The sequence below is a fragment of the Mobula hypostoma genome, chromosome 3, assembly GCF_963921235.1.
Source record: "Mobula hypostoma chromosome 3, sMobHyp1.1, whole genome shotgun sequence".
In the NCBI taxonomy this organism is placed as follows: Eukaryota; Metazoa; Chordata; class Chondrichthyes; order Myliobatiformes; family Myliobatidae; genus Mobula; species Mobula hypostoma.
This window is the reverse complement of record NC_086099.1, coordinates 228,331,073-228,355,146: the sequence shown is the minus strand read 5'-3', so window position 1 is coordinate 228,355,146 and position 24,074 is coordinate 228,331,073. Positions and strand designations below refer to the sequence as shown.

The window sequence follows — 24,074 nt, the reverse complement described above, 5'->3', positions numbered from 1 at the left end:
TGGCGAGAGGGCAGGTGTCTGGGGTTGAATGGGATCCGGGATCAGCCATGATGGAATGGCGGAGCAGACTGGATGGGTGAACAGCCTAATTCTGCTCCTCTGTCTTATGGCCTGAGGACACCTCGGAGGAAACTACTGCTCTCCAAAAAAAAAAATTGCTGCATATCTCAAGTTTGCAAAATACCCCCTGAATATTCCACAACATTTCTGGGACAATGTTCTGTGGACAGATTAGAGGAAAAATTGAACTTCTTGGCAGAAATGTATGGAGGGAAAAAAGGACACTGCACACCAACACCAAAACCTCATCGCAACTGTGAAGCATGGTGGAAGGAGCATCACGGTTTGGGGCTGCCTTGCTGCCTCAGGGCCTGGACAGCTTCCAATCGTTGAGGGAACAATGAATTCAAAATTGTATAGAGACATTTTACAGGAGAATGTCAGGGTGGCAGTCCGTCACCTAAAGCTCAGTAGAAGTTGGATGATGCAACAAGACAATGATCTGAAACGCAAGAGTAAATCAACAACAGAGTGGTTTAAAAAGAAGAAAATTTATGTTTTGGAATGGCCAAGTCATAGTCCAGACCTTAATACAATTGAGATAATGTGGCATGACCTGAAGTGGGCTGTTCATGCAAGGTATCCCAGAAATATGAACTGGAACAGATTTGTATGGGGGAACGGTCTAAAATTCCCCCTCGTTGTTGTGGAGTCTGATCGGCAGCTGCAGGAAACGTTTGGTGGAGGTTATTGCTGCTAAAAGAAGTTCTACCAGTTATTAAATACAAGGGTTCACATACGTTTTCCAACCTGGACCAAATGTGTTCAATAAAAACATGAAAAGTACAATTGTTTGTGTGCTATTAGAAGTATATAGGGACTGGATATCCATGGTGAAAATAAAGCGGTGGGGGCCAGGGAACTTAGAATCATCGAAAAGTTTAAGAGCGTGAGAAGTGTCACGAACATAGGTCGGAAGGGATTGAACAAGGGGTGATAAAACCGTGTCGAGGTATGCAGAAACGAGTTCGTTGGGGCAGGAGCAAGCTGAGACAATAGGTTGGCCAGGACAGGCAGGTTTGTGGATCTTGGGTAGGGGGTAGAAACGGGAAGTGCGGGATCTTGGGTAGGAGGTAGAAACGGGAAGTGCGGGATCTTGGGTACAACATATTATTCTCCGTAACTTCCGCCACCTCCAACGGGATCCCACCACTGAGCACATCTTTCCCTCCCCCCCTCTCTCTGTATTCCGCAGGGATCGCTCCCTACGCAACTCCCTTGTCCATTCATCGCCCCCATCCCTCCCCACTGATCTCCCTCCTGGCACTTATCCGTGTAAGCGGAACAAGTGCTACACATGCCCTTACACTTCCTCCCTTACCACCATTCAGGGCCCCAAACAGTCCTTCCAGGTGAGGCAACACTTCACCTGTGAGTCGGCTGGGGTGATATACTGCGTCCGGTGCTCCCGATGTGGCCTTTTATATATTGGCGAGACCCGACGCAGACTGTGAGACCGCTTTGCTGAACATCTACGCTCTGTCCGCCAGAGAAAGCAGGATCTCCCAGTGGCCACACATTTTAATTCCACGTCCCATTCCCATTCTGACATGTCTATCCGCGGTCTCCTCTACTGTAAAGATGAAGCCACACTCAGGTTGGAGGAACAACACCTTATATTCCGTCTGGGTAGCCTCCAACCTGATGGCATGAACATCGACTTCTCTAACTTCCGCTAAGGCCCCACCTCCCCCTCGTACCCCATCTGTTACTTATTTTTATGCACACATTCTTTCTCTCACTCTCCTTTTTCTGCCTCTGTCCCTCTGACTATACCCCTTGCCCATCCTCTGGGTCACCCCCCCCCGTCTTTCTTCCCGGACCTCCTGTCCCATGATCCTCTCGTATCCCTTTTGTCAATCACCTGTCCAGCTCTTGGCTCCATCCCTCCCCCTCCTGTCTTCTCCTATCATTTTGGATCTCCCGCTCCCCCTCCAACTTTCAAATCTCTTACTCACTCTTCCTTCAGTTAGTCCTGACGAAGGGTCTCGGCCTGAAACGTCGACTGTACCTCTTCCTAGAGATGCTGCCTGGCCTGCTGCGTTCACCAGCAACTTTGATGTGTGTGGCCTATAGTTACCTGCCTTTTGCCTGCATCCTTTTTTAAACAGTGAAGTGACATTCACCTTCTCCAGTCCACCGAGACCTGCCCAGAATCCAGAGAATTTTGGTAAATTATCAGCAAAGCCTCTACGATAACTTCTGCCATATCCTTCAGTACCCTGGGATGCATTCTATCAGGACCAGGGGACTTATCTATCTTCAGGCCCACTAGTTTTCTCAACACTACCTCTTTAGTGATAGCTATTGTATCGAGGTCCTCACCTCCCATCGCATCCATAACATCTCTCTTCGGCATGTTAGACGTGTCCTCTACTGTGAAGACCGACAGAAAATAGTCATTCAAAGCCTCGGCCATTTCCTCATTCCTAATATCAATTCCCCTTTCTTGTTCTCCAAGGGACCTACATTCACTTTGGCTGCCCTTTTCCACTTTATATAATTATAAGCATTTTTTACTATCTGTTTTTGTATTTTGCGCTAGTTTATTTTCACAATCTATCTTGCCTTTCTTTATTGCTCACTTAGTGGTTCTTTGTTGCTTTTTAAAGTTTTCCCAGTCTTCCAGTTTCCCACTACTCTTGGTGACTTTATACACATGAGCTTTTAGTTTGATGCCTTGTTTTATTTCCTTAGTTATCCATAGTGGGCTCTCCCTACCCTTACTGTCCTTGCTTTTAACTGGAATATACTTTTGTTGAGCACTGTGAAAAATCTCTTTGAAAGTCTTCCACTGTTCCTCAACTGTCCCACCATATAGCCTGTGTTCCCAGTCTACACTGGCCAAATCCTCCCTCATCCCATTGTAGTCTCCATTGTTTAGGCATAATGCACTGGACTTAGATCGAACTTTTGTATCATTTGTTTCACACTGTGATCACTCTTTCCAAAAGGATATCTAACTACAAGATCACTAATTTTACCTGTCTCATTGCACAGGACCAGATCTAAGATAGCATGTTCCCTTGTAGGTTCAATAACATGCTGCTCAAGAAAGCCATCACGGATGCATTCTATGAAGTCTTCCTCAGGACTGCCTTGACCAACTTGATTCACCCAATCAATGGCCACTCCTACACTGGTCCACTCACACAATGGCCGCTCCTACACTGGTCCACTCACACAATGGCCGCTCCTACACTGGTCTGCTCACACAATGGCCGCTCCTACACTGGTCCACTCACACAATGGCCGCTCCGCTTTGACCCTGCTTTACTTTTATTTGCTCCTGCTAATGACACGTGAGTTGATTGGTCCACCGTTAATGCCTTGGTGACGAGGATGGGATTGTGGGATTACCTGGAGACACAGATGCAAGCAAGACAGCCAAAGTCTGCAGAACTGTGGCGCAGCTGATTTTCTTGTAAACCTGCACAACAGAGAACCTAAGAGAATTGGTACCATTTTAAAGGCAAAAGGTGGTCATACCAAACATTGATTTTAGTTTTTTCCTGTTTAGAGTAAATTTACTCTTTAGAGTAAATGTATTTGATATTTAGAAAATTTTAATTTCATTATTTTTGAAAGCATTTTTGCTTCACAGATGCCTGAGACTTTTGCACAGTCCTCTCTATGGGGAGGCGGGACTTGATAGTGGTTAGTTAGCCCAGTAACTGGTTAGATGGTGAATTGAATCAGTGGGATGGGGTGTCACTGCCTATAGTTAGACGGTGAGATGGTGGTCGTGGCAGCCAGTGGCAGTGGGTAGATGGATTGCCAGTGAAAACTTGCCCGGTGACTGTTTAGGCAGTGAGTTGGTGGGGGCAATGATTCGTTCATCAGTGTAGCCAGTGGCAGTGTTTGGTCATTAATAAGGTAGGTACTCAGCCAGTGCACACCGTGTCCGGTGATGGTAGTTGGTGAGCCAGTGGAGACCGACCACTGGAAGTGTCAGATGAGTGGGTGGACACTGTCACTGGTTAGATAGTCTGCCAGTGCACAGTGATTGGATGGTGATCAAGCGGACACAGTGGCCAGTGATGGTAGTTAGTGATCCAGTGGGCACGCCAGTGCACTGCCACTGGCTGAGTGGGTGGACACAGTGGACACTCACCCAGTGACTGTGTTTCTTTGTTCTTTCCCTGTCAGGAGCTGGAAGAGGAGAGGCTGCGGAATTATGAGTATCTGCTGCAGCTGGACGGACAGCATCTGGTCACCAACCCTGAGCCACTGGAGTGTCCCATCTGCCTGAGCAGCATTGCACCGCAGGATGGTGTGGTGCTGCGAGACTGTCTACACTCCTTCTGCAGGTGAGGCATGCTCTCGTCCAACATTCCTCCCACCTCAGTCTGGCAAGCTCCCCTTAGTGCAGACAGACGTCACCGGCTGGACGTACAGACTGTCTGTGTCTGCAGAGACGGGACCTGTCCCAGAGAGTAGTGGAGATTTGTACACTAAGTGTGCTGAGAGTGGAGGTTGAGGGGATTTGGATGTGAAGGGACTGAGGGGCATTTATTGTCATTCAACTGTACATGTGTATACCACCAAATGAAACAGCGTTCCTCCAGACCCATGTGCACAACACAGGACGTACAGGATAACCCACACACAACACAAAGTAATACCACCCAAATAAATTAACAAAAAAAATCCAGAGGATTACTGCAGCAACATGGACTGAGGTTGACGATCTTTCCTGATAGTAGAGAATAAATGGGCTGAATGGCCTCTCCTGCTCCTGTTCATACAGTCATGGAGTCATAATGGCAGGGACGCAGACCCTTCAGTCCAACTGGGCCTTGCTGTTCAAGATTCCCATCTAAGATAATCCCATTTTCCCCCATCCCTCCAAACCTTCCCTGTCCATGTACAGTGCTTGTCCAAGGACTGTTCCAATGTTGTTCGTCTACCTGCTGCTACCACTTTCTCTGGCAACTCACTCTAGGTGAGAAAGTTCCTTCAGGTTCCTGTCTCCTCTCACCTCAGATCTGCATCAGCACGAGTGCACCACAGGTCTGTGTGCTTCGCCCCCTCTCTGCTTCTGCTCACCGTGCACAGCCCCTGCACCGTATTTCAATCTTGCTGTCTTTGGCCAAGTCAAAAGCGGTGATGAATCAGCGCAGAGAAGGGAGAAAGAAAACCTGACTGAGTGGTGACACGAGAGCAACTCAACGTCAGGCTCAGGAACAGTTACCACCAGGCTCCCGAACCAAAGGGGTTAACTTCACTCGCCCCAACACGGAACTGTTCCCACAAGTACACACTCACCTTCAAGGAATCTCATCTCATCGTCTCGATGTTTATTGTTTATTTATTCATTATTATCATTTTTCTTGTATTTGTCCAGTTTGTCTTTTGCAGACTGGTTGTTTGTCCTGTTGGGTGCAGTCGGTCATTGGATCTGTTACAAGACCAGGAGGTGTGGGAGGAGTATTGGACCATTCAGCTTATTGAGTCTGCTGCACCATTTCATCATGGCTGGTCCACTTCCCTCTCAACACCCTCCATTCTCCTGCCTTTCCCCATAACCTCTCACACCTTGACTAATCAAGAGCATGTAAGCATCTACCTTAAATGCATCCAGTGACCTGGCCTCCACAGATAGCTGTGGTAATGAATTCCAGGGATTCACCATCCTCTGGCTAAAGAAATTCCTTCTCATCTGGTATAAGTGGATGTCCCTTTACTTTGAAGCTGTACCCTCTGGTCCTAGACTCCCCCAGAGGAAACATCCTCATCACATCCACTCTATCTCAGCCTTACAACATTTGATAGGTTTTATCACTCCATCCCATTCTTCTAAACTCCAGTACAAACCCAGAGCCATCAAATATTCCTTGTACAATCAACTTTTTATTCCTGGAGTCATTTTCATGAATGTTCTCTGAACCCTCTCCAGTTTCGGCACATCCTTTCTTAGATAAGGGGCCCAAAACTGCTCTCAATACTCGAAGTGAGGCCTCACCAGAGCCTTATAAAGCCTCAACATTACATCCTTGCTTTTATATTCTAGTCCTCTTGAAATGAAAGCTAACATCACATTTGCCTTCCTCTCCACACGCACAATCGGCAAGTTAACATTTAGGGTGTCTGCACAAGGACTCCCAAATCCCTTTGCACCTCAGATTTCTGAATTTTCTCCCCATTTAGAAAATAGTCTGTGCTCTCATTTCTGCTACAAATGTACATGACCACACACTTCGCAACACTATATTCCATCTACCACTTCTTTACTCATTCTCCCAATCTGTCTTAATTCCTCTTGCAGCCTCTCTACTTCCTCAACACTACCTGCCCCTCCACTTAAGTTTGTATTGTCTGCAGACCTGGCCACGTAGCTGTCAATTTCATCATCCAAATCATTGACGTACGACACAACAAGTAGTTGTCCCAATATACACGCCTGTGGAACATCACTAGTCACTGGCAATTAATCCGAAAAGGCTCCCTTTATTCCCACTCTCTGCCTCCTGCCAATCAGTCACTGCTTTATCCATGCTAGAATCTTTCCTGTAATACCAGGGGCTCATAGCTTGTTAAGCAGCCTCATGTGTGGCACCTTGTCAAAAGCCTTCTGAAAATCAAGTACACAACATCAACTGATTCACCTTTGTCTATCCTGCTTGTTATTTCTTCAAAAAAATTCCAACAGATTTGTCAGGCAAGATTTTCCCTTGAGGAAACCATTTTATCATGTGCCTCCAAGTACCCCAAAACCACATCCTTAATAATCAACTCCAACATCTTCCCAGCCACAGGTTAACTAGTCTACAATTTCATTTCTTCTGCCTCCCTCCCTTCTTCAGGAGTGAAGCGACATTCGCAGTTTTTCAGTCCCCCACGACCATGCCAGCATCTATTGATTCTTGAAAGATCATGACCAACCTCTTTCAGAACCGTGTGGTGTGGTCCATCTACTTCCAGACCTTTCAGCTTCTCAAGACCCTTTTTCCTAGTAATAACAACTGCACTCACTTCTTGATAGATATTACGTATTTTGGGTTTACTGAGTATGCCCACAAGAAAATGAATGTCAGGGTGACATGTATGAACTCTGATAATAAATTTACTTTGTAAACCCGTGCCTTCCAGTTCCTGATTTGCCAGCCTTGGGAAAAAGACTGATCATTAGGCCCATCTATGGCCCTCATGATTTTATACACCTCTATAAGGTCACCCCTCCTACTTCTACACTCCAATGGACAAAGTCTGCATCCCAGTCCCTGGTAAATCTCCTCTGCACTTGTTCCCAGCTGAGAGGCACGCTTCCTACAGCAGGGTGACCAGAACAGAGCTCAGTACTGCAAGTGCTGCCTCACCAAAGGTCTTGTACAACCCCACCCCGACGTGCCGGCTCTGACTGACAGTGACCAACACGCCATCTCCTGTGCTCTCCCTCATTAGGTGATGGTTTTAGTCTTTGTGTGTGTGTCTGTTGTCCACAGGGATTGCCTGAAACAGCTGATCCGGACCTGTGCTGACCCTCAGGTGCCCTGCCCCTACCGCGACAGCAGTTACGCCTGTGACAGCAAGCTGCAGGAGCGCGAGATCCGAGCGGTGAGTGACCTCCGGACCCTTAGGTCAGAGGGTACCGGGTTGTCCTGCTGAGTACTGGGGGCAGGCTATGTTGGTGCCGGAATGAGGAGACATTTGCGGGCTGCCCCAGCACACCCTTAAGTTTTATTTATTTCGGGGTACCATGCGGACTGGCCCTCTTGGCACAGCGACCCACCTGTTTAACCCAAGTCTCATCACTGGACAGTTTACAACGACCAATGAGCCCGCTCCAGTTCACCAACTGGTACGTCTGGCCACTGTGTGGGAGGGAAGTTCATCGGGAGGAGTGAGACTCCAAGCGTCACGCTGTTCGTGAATTGTTAACGCATATCACTGTCTGTTTCGATGTACATATGACAAATAATTCTGGATATCAATCAGGCCCTTCAATCCATCTAGTCTGTGCTGATCTTTCTGCCCCATTGCATTCTAACTGCAAGTTTCAAGTCAGTGAATACACACCTTTCAGATTTGCCCACATTAGGGCTGTATCGTTCTCGTTTTGCCTATAGAAATGTCTCTTAAATGTGGTGATATTAACCCCTCTCTAAACAAAATTCACCCATCAAACCATCTCCCTGTCACTATAAACCTATGCCCTCTTCTTGATAGCCCTACTATTCCGGCTGCCTGTTCTGTGTACCTGCACCAGGTCACCTTCGCTCCAGAGCAAACAGTCCCACGCTATCTCATCTCTCCCAATTTGCAAAGTGCTCGAAACCTGGAACCTCTTGTGAATCTCCCCGTGTACAGCGAGAGAGTGGTGATTAGAACTATACGCAGTACTTCAAGTGAGACCAAACCATTGATTTGGAAAGTTAGAAAGTAAAGTCCAGACTCTCTCAGTATATTCTAAGCAACACACACAAAATGCTGGAGGAACACAGGAGGTCAGGCAGCATCTGTGGAGAGGAATGAACACTCAGTGTATCATAAAACACAGAACACAACAGTACAGCCGAGTAGTCGATGTTTCATAAACCATGGAGGCCCTTTGACCCACAATGCTGACCTTAAAACCTACTCCAACATCAATCTAATTCTTCTCTCTGGCATAACCCTGCATTTTTCTATCATCCATGTGCCTATCTGAGCACCCTCTCAAACGTTTGTAAGGTATCTGCCTCCTCCCCCTCCCCTGGCAGCATGTTCCACACACCCACCAGACTCTGTGTAAAAAAAACCCCGACGTTCCCACTATCCTCTCCTCCAGTCACCTGAAAACCACCTTAATCACCTTGGCCACTTCCACCCTGTAGCTGTTCCCTCTTTTCATCTTGTGTGTCCCTGTGAAGTCAGCATTCATCCTCCATCACTCCAAAGAGAAAAGCCCAAGCTTGCTCAGTCTATCCTCATTAAAAATGCTGTCCAATCCAGGCAACATCATGGTAAATCTCCACTGCACTCCCTCTAGAGCAGGGTTCCACAGACCGCTTGCTTAATGGTATTGGTCCATGGCATAGAATAGGTTGGGAACCTCTGGTTAAAGATTCCTCACCCTTCCTGTAAAGAGGCACTAGAATGGAACACAATACTCCAAGCGTGATCTCACCAGAGATTTAGCAAATTGAAGTTCAAGTTTACTGCCATCTGACTGTACATATGAAACAAGGTTCCTCTGGACCACGGTGCACCCACAAAACACATCACACACACAACATCAAACAAAATATTACCACAAATAAGTGAATAAAATATAATTCAAAATACATGTAGTGTGCAGCACAGATAAACAGCTCTCTGTCCTAGTGACGAGATCTTGGTGTTGACAGGGTATTCATTAGTCTCCCAGCCTGAGGGAAGAAGCTGTCACCCTGTCTGCCAGTCCTAGTCCTGATGCTCCTGAACCTCCTTCCTGACGGTAGTGGGTCAGAGAGATTGTGGGATGGGTGTCAGGAATCCTCCACAATGTTCAGGCCCTTTGTCCGCAAAGCTCCTGGTAAATGTCACTAAGGGGAGGGAGTTGGAGGTGGTGTGGGATACCCCAGTGATCCTGTCCGTGCCTTTCATTTATAGTTAGACATTACCTTGGGGCTCCTGCACTCTGTCTCCTGACCAACGAAAGCCAGTGCACCATCAGCCTGCTTGTCAACTTGAACAGCAACTATAGATGTGAACTCCAACATTCCTCTGTTCCACCATGCTGCTAGAGATCAGGGAGGGTGCAGAGCTGGAGATTCTCATTCACAATGTGCAGGGGTGGTGACCTGTCGGTGGGGCTGGGGTCCGGGGAATAATTCTGTCTGCTCTGAAACCCCAGCTGGTGTTGGTGGGACTGGGGTTCAGGGAATAATTCTGTGTGTCTGAAACCCCAGCTGGTGTCGGTGGGACTGGGGTCCAGGGGATAATTCTGTGTGTCTGAAACCCCAGCTGGTGTCGGTGGGACTGGGGTCCAGGGGATAATTCTGTGTGTCTGAAACCCCAGCTGGTGTCGGTGGGACTGGGGTCCAGGGGATAATTCTGTGTGTCTGCTCTGAAACCCCAGCTGGTGTCGGTGGGACTGGGGTCCGGGGAATAATTCTGTGTGTCTGAAACCCCAGCTGGTGTCAGTGGGATTGGGGTCCGGGGAATAATTCTGTGTGTCTGCTCTGAAACCCCAGCTGGTGTCGGTGGAGACGTACAACAAGTTCCTGGACCGCAGTATGTCGGTGGCAGAGAGCAGCAGCGACAACAGCTATCACTGCAGAACGGCAGACTGCAAGGGCTGGTGCATTTACGAGGACGCAGTCAATCAGTTCCACTGCCCCTCCTGCGGAAAGCTGAACTGCCTGCTTTGCAAGGTGGGGAGGAGGTACTAGCACGGGTGAGGCAGTAGGAAGAAAGAGTCACACACGGGAGGGAAGCATCCCACTGTGGGAGGGGCGGTACCGAGGGAGGGTCGCACAGTGGGAGGGGTGGTACCGAGGGAGGGTCGCACTGTGGGAGGGGTGGTACCGAGGGAGGGTCGCACTGTGGGAGGGGTGGTACCGAGGGAGGGTCGCACTGTGGGAGGGGCGGTACCGAGGGAGGGTCGCACTGTGGGAGGGGCGGTACCGAGGGAGGGTCACACTGTGGGAGGGGTGGTACCGAGGGAGAGTCACACTGTGGGAGGGGTGGTACCGAGGGAGGGTCACACTGTGGGAGGGGTGGTACCGAGAGAGGGTCACACTGTGGGAGGGGCGGTACTGAGGGGGAGTCACACTGTGGGAGGGGCGGTACCGAGGGGGAGTCACACTGTGGGAGAGGTGGTACCGAGGGAGGGTCGCACCGTGGGAGGGGTGGTACCGAGGGAGGGTCGCACCGTGGGAGGGGTGGTACCGAGGGAGGGTCACACTGTGGGAGGGGCGGTACCGAGGGAGGGTCACACTGTGGGAGGGGTGGTAGTGAGGGAGGGTCACACTGTGGGAGGGGTGGTACTGGGGGTGGGTCACACTGTGGGAGGGGCGGTACCGAGGGAGGGTCACACTGTGGGAGGGGGTACCAAGGGAGGGTCACACTGTGGGACGGATGGTACCGAGGGAGGGTCACACTGAGGGAGGGGTGGTACCGAGGGAGGGTCACACTGTGGGAGGGGTGGTAGTGAGGGAGGGTCACACTGTGGGAGGGGTGGTAGTGAGGGAGGGTCACACTGTGGGAGGGGTGGTACTGAGGGAGGGTCACACTGAGGGAGGGGTGGTACTGAGGGAGGGTCACACTGAGGGAGGGGTGGTACCGAGGGAGGGTCACACTGTGGTACGGATGGTACCGAGGAAGGGTCACACTGTGGGAGGGGCGGTACAGAGGGAGGGTCACACTGTGGGAGGGGCGGTACCGAGGGAGGGTCACACTGTGGGAGGGGCGGTACTGAGGGAGGGTCACACTGTGGGAGGGGTGGTACTGAGGGAGGGTCACACTGTGGGAGGGTCGATACCGAGGGAGGGTCGGTACCGAGGGAGGGTCCCACTGTTGGGAGGATGGTACTGAGGGAGGGTCGGTACCGAGGGAGAGTGACACTGTTTAAAGGGTCGGTACCGAGGGAGAGTGACACTGTGGGAGGGGCGGTACCGAGGGAGGGTCACACTGTGGGAGGGGTGGTAGTGAGGGAGGGTCACACTGTGGGAGGGGTGGTACTGAGGGAGGGTCACACTGTGGGAGGGGCGGTACCGAGGGAGGGTCACACTGTGGGACGGATGGTACCGAGGGAAGGTCACACTGAGGGAGGGGTGGTACCGAGGGAGGGTCACACTGTGGGAGGGGTGGTAGTGAGGGAGGGTCACACTGTGGGAGGGGTGGTACTGAGGGAGGGTCACACTGAGGGAGGGGTGGTACCGAGGGAGGGTCACACTGTGGTACGGATGGTACCGAGGAAGGGTCACACTGTGGGAGGGGTGGTACAGAGGGAGGGTCACACTGTGGGAGGGGCGGTACTGAGGGAGGGTCACACTGTGGGAGGGGTGGTACTGAGGGAGGGTCACACTGTGGGAGGGGCGGTACTGAGGGAGGGTCACACTGTGGGAGGGGTGGTACTGAGGGAGGGTCACACTGTGGGAGGGTCGGTACCGAGGAAGGGTCCCACTGTTGGGGGGATGGTACTGAGGGAGGGTCGGTACCGAGGGAGAGTGACACTGTTTAAAGGGTCGGTACCGAGGGAGAGTGACACTGTTTAAAGGACATCCATGTGCCTGCAGCATATCTCCCTTTCACAGATCCTACGAAGATTGAGAATTAAAGGGTGTTGAGGGGGTAATTCAGTTGTAATCGGGTTATTGTTTTTTCCTGAATCAGTCACAGTGGAAATTCATTTTGTGTTATTCACACGTAAGTACATTGAAACAGGAAAAAGCTGGTCTGGGCTGACTGTCTTTTAACCCCTAATAAATGAAGGTTTATTTTCCCTTTGGGAACTACAGCAGTCCTAACACAACTCAGACCCAAAAGAGCCCAAACATCCCAGGATGCACACGACAAAACCTCGCACCACGGTGCTCGGCCTACCTGGTTGCTCCCGGGGAGAACCAGACTCAGGGTTAACTCTGTCCATCCTGGGAGATAAAACATAGAACCTTTCAACCTATTCCAGGATCAGCCGGTCCCTTCCCTCCACACAGCTCCCCATGTTTCTGTCATTCCTGCAAATTCCTAGGAGTCTTTTAAACGTCCCTAATGTATCTGCTGTACCAACACCCACCGCTCTCTGTGTGTAAAACACCTACCTCTGACATCTCCCCACCTATACTCTCCTCCAATCACCTTGAAATTGTGCCCCCTTGTATTAGCCATTCCACCCTGGGGAAAAGTCTCTGTCTGTCCGCTCGGTCTGTGCCTCTTATCATCTTGTACACCTCTATCAAGTCATCTCTCGTGCTTCTTCGCTCCAAAATTGCAAAGTCATTAGAGCTTAATCTGATCCAACTTTCCCCACACTTCCACCCCACCCTCCCCAACAACCTTCTCACCCCACAACCTCTCCCTCCTCCTCTCCTCCTGCCCTCCCCTCACCCTCCCTCTACCCCCACCCTCCCCAACAACCTTCTCATCCCATAACCTTCTCACCACAACCTCTCCCTCCTCCCACCCACCCCTCATCCTCCCTCTACCCCCACTCTCCCCAACAACCTTCTCATCCCATAACCTTCTTAACACAACAACCTCTCCCTCCTTTCCTCCCACCCCCTCTCACCCCCCATCCCTCCCCATCTATCTCCCCACCCTCTCTCCCTCCCCATCCCCCTCTCCTGAACCCCTCCCCCTCCTTCCCTCTCCCCCCTGCCTCTCTCCTCCATCCCTCTACCTCCTCCATCCCTCTACCCCCTCCACCTCTCCGTCTCCACCTCTCCCTCTCCCTCCCCCTCCCCAGGCCATCCATGAGGGAATGAACTGCAAACAGTACCAGGACGACCTGGCGATTCGAGCTGTCAACGACGCAGCCGCCCGCCACACCAAGGAGATGCTGAAGGTGAGCTGGGGCCTGTTGCAAATGGCACGGTGTGGGATGGCAGGATTAAACCGTGTTTTACTGAGTCACCTCAGCCACGGTGCTGGGGGGTGCACCGACGACCCAGGCCCGCTGACACTAGGGCCAATGTGCATGCACCCTTGAGAGCCCGCGTGAAAAGAGCACGTTACAGGCCCTTCGGCCCACAGTGTTGTGCTGACCATGTAATCTATTCTAGAAACTGCCAGGAATTTCTCTATTGCGTAGCCATTTATTTTACTAAGCTCCATGTACCTATCTAAGAGGTTCTTAAATGACCCTGTTATATCCGCCTCCACCACCGTTGCCGGCAGCCCATTCCACGCACTCACCACTCTCTGAGTAAAAAACTTACCCCTGACATCTCCTCTGTACCTACTCCCAAGCATCTTAAAACTGTGCCCTCGTGCTAGGCATTTCAGCCCTGGGGAAAAGCCTCTGACTATCCACACGATCAATGCCTCTCATCATCTTATACTCCTCTATCAGGTCACCTCTCATCCTCTGTCGCTCCAAGGAGAAAAGGCCGAGTTCACTCAACCCATTCTCATAAGGCATGTTCCCCAATCATGATGCAGGTCAGGCAGCATCTATGGAAATGAATTAACAGTGGACGTCTCAGATTGAATTATATTTTGGAAAAGAGAGACGATAGAGCGTTTTATCAAAGGGGATTTCGGAAGGGTAGAATAACATTGTATTCAGTTTTATGTTTGGAAGATGATATTAGGAAAGCCCAGGTAAATAGATGTTTTAGTGGTATTTTTTGATATTGAAAAAAACATTGTATGTTATGGACGAAATTTATAGATTAAATTATGGAAATTAGGAGTGAGGAAGGCTATATAATTTTTTTTGATTTTTTTAGCTGTCTTTGTGGGTATTGGTAGGGAAGGTATATTCGGATCTCTATGAGAAAGAGAATGGGACCCCACAAGGCAACATTTGTAGTCCTTTATTGTTTGATATTGTGATTAGTGATATTTTCTCTGAGATGGGTGGGTACTGGGTGGGTGAATCACTTTTTGCAGATGATGGAGCTTTATGGATCAGAGGTAGGATTTTCAATTTAACTGTATGTAGGATGCAATTAGAGATCAATAAGGTCGAACAGTAGGCAAATAGATGGGGTTTTAAGCTCTCAGTAGCTGAAACATAAGTTATACATTTTACGAAGAGGATCAAATGACCTGCACTTAATTTGAAATTGTGTAGTCAAACTCTTGAAGTGGTAAGATCTCTTGGCATGTGGCTGGAAGCACCATATCAGTAAGATAATTGACAAATGTAAAGGGGCATTAACTATGTGGGTATTCTCGGGGTGCTACACGAATATCTCTGTTGACCATTTATATTTGTTTAATTCGATCTGTACTTGATTGAGACTGTGAGTCTTGTGGGTCAGCTTCAGCTTGGAATTGGAAATGTTGGGATGGGATACAAGCTCAGGCTTTCAGATTGTCGAGGTTGAAAGAAACCAAATGCAGGTTTCACTACTATCTTTGAGGCTTGATAGTTTTCAGATAGAACTTTACTAAGTTTTGAAACTGACTTTAATTCACAACGTTGTCTTTCATTATTTACAATCTATAGGGCTTTTTGGATAATTTAGTTTTCATTTGATAAAAACTAGTTTTTTTTTAAATTTCTCAATTCCCCACACCACACTCCAGTCCAGCTGGTGGTGGTGATGCACCTTTGAGTTGGACTGCCGACCGCCATTAAAAAGTCGGAAGAGGAAACCCCACCTCGTGGAGCACCAGGAGGGAGCGACTGGGGAGCCGGAGAGGGTCGGGCCGGGACCGGGACTGGAGGGGTGGGGGATTTGAGTATTGAAGTCAGGATGCCCCAGTATAGAGTAACACACCCAAAATGCTGGAGGTCAGGCAGCACCTGCAGAAATGAATGAACAGTCGATGTTTCAGGACTGAAAAGGAAGGGGAGGGTGGAGTACAAGCTGGCGGGTGATAGCTGGGTGGGTGGGTGAGGAGAACCGAGTAAGAAGATGGGAGTTGATTGCTGGAAAAGGTATAGGGTTGAAGAAGAAGGAATCTGATAGGAAAGAATGGACCCTGGGAGAAAGGGCAGTCATATAAAACTTTGTTTAAACCACACTTGGGGGTAATGCATTCAGTTCTGCATGTCTCTTTATAGAAGGGATATGGAGAGGGTGCAGAAGAGGTTCGCCAGGATCGGAGGCTATGAGCTACACAGAGATGGTGCACTAATTTGATCGTCCTATGGGGACAGGTTGAGTGAGCGAGGGCTTTTCCTTTGGGAGTGAACAAGTCTGAGAGGTGACGTGATAGAGATGAGTAAGATGAGGAGAGGCACAGATAGAGTGGGCAGCCAGAGACTTTTTCCCAGGGTAGAAATGGCTAATACCATACAGCATAACTTTAGGTACGGGAGGGGGGGCATGTCCTTTACACAGAGCGTGATGGTAGGGGCAGATACACTAGTGACATTTAAGAAACTCTTAGATAGGCACATTGGTGCCTGTGTGGAAGCTCAGGGCGAGCTTGATCTTAGAGCAAAGGGTCAGCACAACATTGTGGGCCGAAGGGCCTGACCTGTTGTATGTTCTTTAACTGAGGTTGTTTTCTCTGGAGCAGCTGAGACCGAGGAGAGATCTAATAGATTGATAAAGTCATGACAGGTTAATAAAGGAGGCAGGCAGAAACTGATAAAATTGAGAGAGTACAGAGGAGGTTTACTAAAATGTTGCCTGGGTTTCATCTCCTAAGTTACAGAGAAAGGTTGAACAAGTTAGGTCTCTATTCTTTGGAGCGTAGAAGGTTGAGGGGAGACTTGATAGAGGTGTTTAAAATTATGAGGGGGATTGATAGAGTTGACGTGGTTAGACTTTTTCCATTGAGAGTGGGGAAGATTCAAACAAGAGGGCATGGGTTGAGAATTAGAGGACAAAAGTTTAGGGGTAACATGAGGGGGAACTTCTTTACTCAGAGAGTGGTGGCTGTGTGGAATGATCTTCCAGCAGAAGTGGTTGAGGCAGGTTCGATGTTGTCGTTTAAAGTGAAATTGGATAGATATATGGGCAGGAAAGATATGGAGGGTTATGGGCTGAGTGCAGGTCGGTGGGAATAGGATAGGTTAAGAGTTCGGCACGGACTAGAAGGCCCGAGATGGCCTCTTTCCGTGCTGTAATTGTTATATGGTTATATATGGTTTTTGCCCAGGGTAGAAATGTCAGGTATTAGAGGGAATGTTTAAAGGGATGCTGGGGTGATTTTTTTCCACACGCAGAGAGGTGGGTGACAGGAATAGGCAGCTAGGACTGGTGATACAGTTAGGATGATGGTGTTAAACAGACACTGAATGTGCAGGGGAGAGAGGGGTCGCGTGCAGGCAGAGGGATTAGTTTAATTTGCCACCTTGGCCAGCGTAAACCCTGTGGGCTGATGAGTGTTCTCTGTTTCACTTAGCTGAACAGCTCAGGTAGATTTGCTGCCTCACCGCCCCAAAGTCCCCGGTTCAATGCTGAGCTCCGGCATACTGTCTGTGTGGAGTTTGCATGCTCTCCCTGTCTCCCTGTGACCATGTGCTTCTCCGCCAGGGGTTCTGGTTACCCTCCACATTCCAGCAACATGCAGTCAGTGGCTTGATTGGCTGCTGGAAATTGCCCCCAGTTTGCGGGTGAGGGGTAGTCTTGGCGGGGATGGTTGAAGGATAAAATGGGATAAGTAGGCCTCTGGCGTACTTGTCTTTCATTGTCAAGGCACTGAGTTCAAGAGTCAGCGGGTTATGTTATAAAACTCCAGTTCGGCCACATCCAGAGTACCGCATACAGATCTGGTCACTCCACTATATAGGGGGGATGTTGAGGTTCACCAGGATGTTGTCTGGATTAGAGAGCGTGTTCTGTAATGTGAGGTTGGGCAAACTTGGGCTGTTTTCTCTGGAGTGATGGTGGTTGAGGGGAGATCTGATAGAGGTTTATAAGATTGTGAGGGGCAGAAATAGAGTAGACAGACAGCCCAGATTTTTCATTCCAGGACGAGGGAGATGTCCTTTTTTTTAAAGAAAGGGGCTTTCCTTCCTCCACCATCAACTCTGCTCTCAAACGCATCTCCCCCATTTCACACACATCTGCTCTCACTCCATCCTCCCGCCACCCCACTAGGAATAGGGTTCCCCTGGTCCTCACCTACCACCCCACCAGCCTCCAGGTCCAACATATTATTCTCCGTAACTTCCACCACCTCCAATGGGATCCCACCACTAAGCACATCTTTCCCTCCCCACCCCCTCTGCATTCCGCAGGGGTCGCTCCCTACACAACTCCCTTGTCCATTCGTCCCCCCCATCCCTCCCCACTGATCTCCCTCCTGGCACTTATCCGTGTAAGCGGAACAAGTGCTACACATGCCCTTACACTTCCTCCCTTACCACCATTCAGGGCCCCAAACAGTCCTTCCAGGTGAGGCATCACTTCACCTGTGAGTCGACTGGGGTGATATACTGCGTCCGGTGCTCCCGATGTGGCCTTTTATATATTGGTGAGTCCCGACGCAGACTGGGAGACCGCTTTGCTGAACATCTACGCTCTGTCCGCCAGAGAAAGCAGGATCTCCCAGTGGCCACACATTTTAATTCCACATCCCATTCCCATTCTGACATGTCTATCCACGGCCTCCTCTACTGTAAAGATGAAGCCACACTCAGGTTGGAGGAACAACACCTTATATTCCGTGGGTAGCCTCCAACCTGATGGCATGAACATCGACTTCTCTAACTTCCGCTAATGCCCCACCTCCCCCTCGTACCCCATCCGTTATTTATTTATATTCACACATTCTTTCTCCCTCTCTCCTTTTTCTCCCTCTGTCCTTCTGACTATACCCCTTGCCCATCCTCTGGGTTTTTCCCCCACTTGTCTTTCTCCCTGGACCTCCTGGCCCATGATCCTCTAATATCCCTTTTGCCAATCACCTGTCCAGCTCTTGGCTCCATCCCTCCCCCTCTTGTCTTCTCCTATCATTTTGGATCTCCCCCTCCCCCTCCCACTTTCAAATCTCTTACTAACTCTTCCTTCAGTTAGTCCTGACGAGGGGTCTCGGCCTGAAACGTCGACTGTACCTCTTCCTAGAGATGCTGCCTGGCCTGCTGCGTTCACCAGCAACTTTGATGTGTGTGGCTTGAGATTCCAGCATCTGCAGAATTCCTCGTGTAGACAGACAGCAAAATTTGCTGATGACACTAAACGAGTTGAAAAGCAAATTGTACAGAGGATGTGGAGAGTCTGCAGAGGGATATAGTTAGGTTAAGTGAGTGGGCCAAGGTCTGGCAGATGGAATACAACATTGGTAAATGCAAGATCATCCACTTTGGAAGGAATAATAGAAGAGTAGATTATTATTTAAATGGTGAAAGATTGCAGCATGCTGTTGTGAAGAGGGACTTGGGAATGCTTGTTTATGAATTGCAGAAAGTTGGCCCGCAGGTACAACAGGTTATTAAGAAGGCAAACGGAATGTTGACCTTCATTGCTAGAGGGATTGAATTCAAGAGCAGGGAGGTCATACTGCAACTATACAACTATACAGGGTACTGGTGAGGCTGCACCCGGAGTACTGTGTGCAGTTCTGGTCTCTGTACTTGAGGAAGGATATACTGGCTTTGGAGGCAGTGCAGAGGAGGTTCACCAGGTTGATTCCAGAGATGAAGGGGTTAACCTATGAGGAGAGATTGAGTCACCTGGGACTGTACTCTCTGGAATTCAGAAGAATGAGAGGGGATCTTATAGAAACATACAAAATTTTGAAAGGGATAGATAAGATAGAAGTAGGAAAGTTGTTTCCATTGGTAGGTGAGACTAGAACTAGGGGACATTGCCTCAAGATTCAGGGGAGAAGATTTAGGATGGAGATGAAGAGAAACTGTTTTTCCCAGAGAGTGGTGAATCTGTGGAATTCTCTGTCCAGGGAAGCAGTTGAGGCTTCTTCACTGAATATATTTAAGATACAGTTAGATAGGTTTTTACGTAGTGAGGGAATTAAGGGTTATGGGGAAAAGGCAGGTAGATGGAGCTGATCAGCCATGACGTTATTGAATGGCGGGGCAAGCTCGATGGGCCGGATGGCCTCCTCCTGCTCCTATTTCTTATGATACAGAGGACAGGCTCTTCTGGTTCAACGAGCCACTATATCCAGCAACCCACCTATTTAACCCGAGCCTGATCACGGGATAATTTGCAATAACCCATTAACCTATGAACTAGTGCGCATCTTTGGACTGTGGGAGAGAACCACAGCACCCGGAGGAAACCCACACACACACGGGGAGAACGGACAAACCCCCGACAGACGACGCCAGTGCCCCGAGCTGTACTGGCAGCACGCCAGACACTACACTACCTACGGTATTGAAATGTGGTGTGAATGGTGTTCCAGAGAGGGAGGGGAGAATGGGACCGGTGCCAGGGCCGTTATCAGTGAGGGGCGGTGGGTGGGGGTTGGCATCCGGTGCCAGTGCCAGGAATGACATTGCAGTGTGCCCCCAGACCCTGGTGCAGAGCGGCGAAGCGATGCGCTGCCCCCAGTGCCGGATCATCGTGCAGAAGAAAGGAGGATGCGACTGGATCCGCTGCCCCGTTTGTCACACCGAGATCTGCTGGGTCACCAAGAAATGTCGCTGGGGGCCAGGGGTGAGTGCAGACAGCTGGGCATCTGGGATGGGGGAGCCAACGTGGGGACACACTCACCTCCTCGTCCCTCCCTCTGCCGGGGTCGCCCTCGCCCAATGGAAGCACTGTCCCAGTGATCTCTGACGCTTTGCTGCCTCCCTCCCCAGGGTCCAGGTGACACGAGTGGCGGGTGTCGCTGCCTGGTAAATGGCCAGAAGTGTCACCCCCTCTGCCAGAACTGCCACTGAAGGGGAGTGGCCGGGTCAGCCCTCTGCTGTGCTCACCGGGGGACGTGGATCGAGGGGGATCCTCGCTGGCTCCAGATGTCAATCCAGCGGTGAACACCGGCATATCTGGCTACCGCTGGCAGCTCGAGCAGCAGAAGGAGCGACTGACTTTGGCAGCCAATGCTTGCACACGAGTGTGAGTGTGTGTGTACGAACACCGAGGGGTGGGGAGGAGGGTGTATCCACTGGGGCTTTGCCAGTGTGTGCTGTATTGTTAATTCTGGGAAGCTTGTTCAGATCTCTGGGTGAGAGCATCTTCCCGCACCCCTCCCAGGAGGCCGGAGCCTTGCCCGTGTTCCTGTGGAGGTTCCCATCGGCCGGGGGGGGGGGAGGCGACCCGCACCCCTGATCTGACAACAGTGAGGCCCAGGGGTGAAACTGCTTTTCCTGGCTCACAGAGGTTCACACGACAGAACATTGTCCCCCTTCGGTTTGTCTGCAATGTTCCAATGGGGAACTGACCCTTCCCAGATAACTGCCCTGTTCCAAGACAGCTTCAAACTGACGGCCATCGCCAGGGCTCTACCTCCCTGTTGCAGAAAGATTATTTCCCTGTCCCCTCGTTCATCTCTCTCTATGCCTCCCACAGGCAGATGCTCCGATTAAACAGCAGCCATGACCCCTCATGCTCGCTATCTCCTGACCTCTGCTCCCCTCCACCCCTGTAAGACGAACACTGTCCCCAAACTTCCTGCCCTTCAAATGGTGGTTGTCCGTCATGGCTGACAGTGACAGGAGACCTGTGTGGGAGAGTTTTTAAAGCGGAAAAGCTGCTGGACTCGCTCGACCATGGAGCAGTTGTCACAGCTGGGGTCTTCCTTGGTCGCAGTGGGTGACCATGATTTCCATGGAGCGTTGCAGAGCTGCCTTCCTGGCTGCTGGATTCACCCACACGGTCCACCAGAACTGACATCGCCTGCTCACCGAGGTACAGAGGCCCACCGGCGACCCTCACCTGCCTTCGCTCGCCCGTCCGAGTGGTGTGCTGGGCTGTAGCCAGTGTCACGTGGAGACACAGGTGAGAGCGGAGTGCCTGGTGGGGAGCCCAAGGGTGAGCGAGCTGCCCCAGGTAGGACACTTCACAACAGACCCCATTCCTAACGCTCCCCCCAATCCTGACAGTTAATCTCACAGATCCTGCCTGAGCGTTTCCAATGCTTATTTCAGGATTCTATTACTGGCCGTCTTTTCCCGCCTTTCACTTTGCAAATATTTACTGAACTGCTATAAAACTGAAAATGCTGGAAACAGTCATGAGGGTGGGCAGCATCTATGGAGGGAGAAACTGTCAACGTTTCAGGTTGAAGAACTGATTTAAGGCAGGATTTTCCCTGCTTCTTACTACAATCCCCGCCCCCCCTCAGCTCCCCTCCTCACTCCCTTGGCCTCACCTGTCACCTTCTGGCTGGTCCTCCTCCCCACCATCATCTTGTTCTGGAATCTTCCCCTTCCTTTCCAGCCCTGAAGAAGGGTCTGGGCATGAAATGTCGACGCTTTATCCAATTCCACAGATGCTGCCTGACCTGCTGTGTGTGTAGCTCTGGGTCCAGCATCTGCAGAATCTCCTGTGTTTACAATGTTGTATCTTTCTGCCGACCATGAAGGGTAATATATTTCAGTACCGACACCTTGAATGTGCTTCTGATGGCTTCAGCCGCCACCTCCGCCAGGTGTAACCGAGACAGCAGTGTCGGTTCAGGCTGCAGGTAGCCGAATCGGGCAGAGGCGAAGACCACCAGTCTGAAAGGCTCACAGATCTGCTGTGGTTATTCACTGACTTCGGTTCGCTTCCGCACATCCAGCCAGGCTCAGCTCTCATCGGAATGAAACTTTGAACACACAAGCTGAAAAATAGAGTGTGGTTCAAATACAACAAACAGACTTTGCACCAGATCACTGTCTTGGAGCACTCACTGGCTGTGGTTCTCAGTGATGCCTGGGGTTGTTTGTGTTTGTGGGAGGGTCACACTGTGGGAGGGGCGGTACTGAGGGAGGATCACCCTGTGGGGAGGGGTGGTACTGAGAGAGCGTCAATGTGGGAGGGGTGGTACTGAGGGAGGGTCACACTATGGGAGGGGTGGTACTGAGAGAGGGACACTGTGGGAGGGGTGGTACCGAGGGAGGGTCACACTGTGGGGGGGGTGGTACTGAGGGAGAGTCACACTGTGGGAGGGGTGGTACCCAGGGAGGGTCACACTGTGGGGGGGGGGTGGTACTGAGGGAGAGTCACACTGTGGGGGGGTGGTACTAAGGGAGGGTCACACTGTATGACGGGTGGTACCGAGGGAGGGTCACACTGTGGGAGGGGTGGTACCGAGGGAGGGTCACACTGTGGGAAGGGTGGTACCGAGGGAGGGTCACACTGTGGTGGGGGGGGTGGTACCGAGGGAGGGTCACACTGTGGGAGGGGTGGTACTGAGGGAGGGTCACCCTGTGGGGAGGGGTGGTACTGAGAGAGGGTCACTGTGGGAGGGGTGGTACTGAGGGAGGGTCACACTGTGGGAGGGGTGGTACTGACTGAGGGTCACACTGTGGGAGGGGTGGTACTGAGGGAGGGTCACACTGTGGGGAGGGGTGGTACCGAGGGAGGGTCACACTGTGGGAAGGGTGGTACTGAGGGAGGGTCACCCTCTGGGGAGGGGTGGTACTGAGGGAGGGTCACACTGTGGAGAATGGTACTGAGGGAGAGTCACACTGTGGGAGGGGTGGTACTGAGGGAGGGTCACACTGTGGGAGGGGTGGTACTGAGGGAGGGTCACCCTGTGGGGAGGGGTGGTACTGAGAGAGGGTCACTGTGGGAGGGGTGGTACCGAGGGAGGGTCACACTGTGGGGGGGTGGTACTGAGGGAGAGTCACACTGTGGGAGGGGTGGTACCCAGGGAGGGTCACACTGTGGGGGGGGTGGTACTGAGGGAGAGTCACACTGTGGGAGGGGTGGTACTAAGGGAGGGTCACACTGTGGGAGGGGTGATAATGGGGGAGGGTCACACTGTGGGAGGGGTGGTACTGAGGGAGGGTCACACTGTGGGAGGGGTGGTACTGAAGGAGGGTCACACTGTGGGGTGGGTACTGAGGGAGGGTCACACTGTGGGAGGGGAGGTACTGAGGGAGGGTCACACTGTGGGAGGGGTGGTACCGAGGGAGGGTCACACTGTGGTGGGGGGGGTGGTACTGAGGGAGGGTCACACTGTGGGAGGGGTGGTACCGAGAGAGGGTCACACTGTGGGGGGGGGGTGGTACTGAGGGAGAGTCACACTGTGGGAGGGGTGGTACCGAGTGAGGGTCACACTGTGGGGGGGGGGTGGTACTGAGGGAGAGTCAAACTGTGGGAGGGGTGGTACTGAGGGAGGGTCACCCTGTGGGGAGGGGTGGTACTGAGAGAGGGTCACACTGTGGGAAGGGTGGTACTGAGGGAGGGTCACACTGTGGGAGGGGTGGTACTGAGAGAGGGTCACACTGTGGGAGGGGTGGTACTGAGAGAGGGTCACTGTGGGAGGGGTGGTACTGAGGGAGGGTCACACTGTGGAGGATGGTACTGAGGGAGAGTCACACTGTGGGAGGGGTGGTACTAAGGGAGGGTCACACTGTGGGA

At 51.1% G+C, this 24,074-nt stretch overlaps 1 protein-coding gene across 5 annotated transcripts in view; it reads left to right on the top strand.

Annotated features, from left to right (window-relative positions):
• The window catches only part of shrprbck1r (sharpin and rbck1 related), an 82,718-nt gene extending 60,320 nt beyond the window's left edge, over positions 1 to 22,398 (top strand). For 2 of the 5 annotated variants that reach the window (XM_063044690.1, XM_063044689.1), the window contains exons 9-14: positions 4,210 to 4,370; positions 7,506 to 7,617; positions 10,218 to 10,397; positions 13,433 to 13,531; positions 20,073 to 20,216; positions 20,363 to 22,398. In XM_063044690.1, the coding sequence (XP_062900760.1) occupies positions 4,210 to 4,370; positions 7,506 to 7,617; positions 10,218 to 10,397; positions 13,433 to 13,531; positions 20,073 to 20,216; positions 20,363 to 20,443 (777 nt within the window). In that variant the 3' untranslated portion in view covers positions 20,444 to 22,398. The remainder of the gene's footprint in view (positions 1 to 4,209; positions 4,371 to 7,505; positions 7,618 to 10,217; positions 10,398 to 13,432; positions 13,532 to 20,072; positions 20,217 to 20,362) is intronic. The other 3 variants (XM_063044687.1, XM_063044686.1, XM_063044688.1) reach the window with 2 other exon arrangements.
• Positions 22,399 to 24,074: the final 1,676 nt, after the last annotated feature.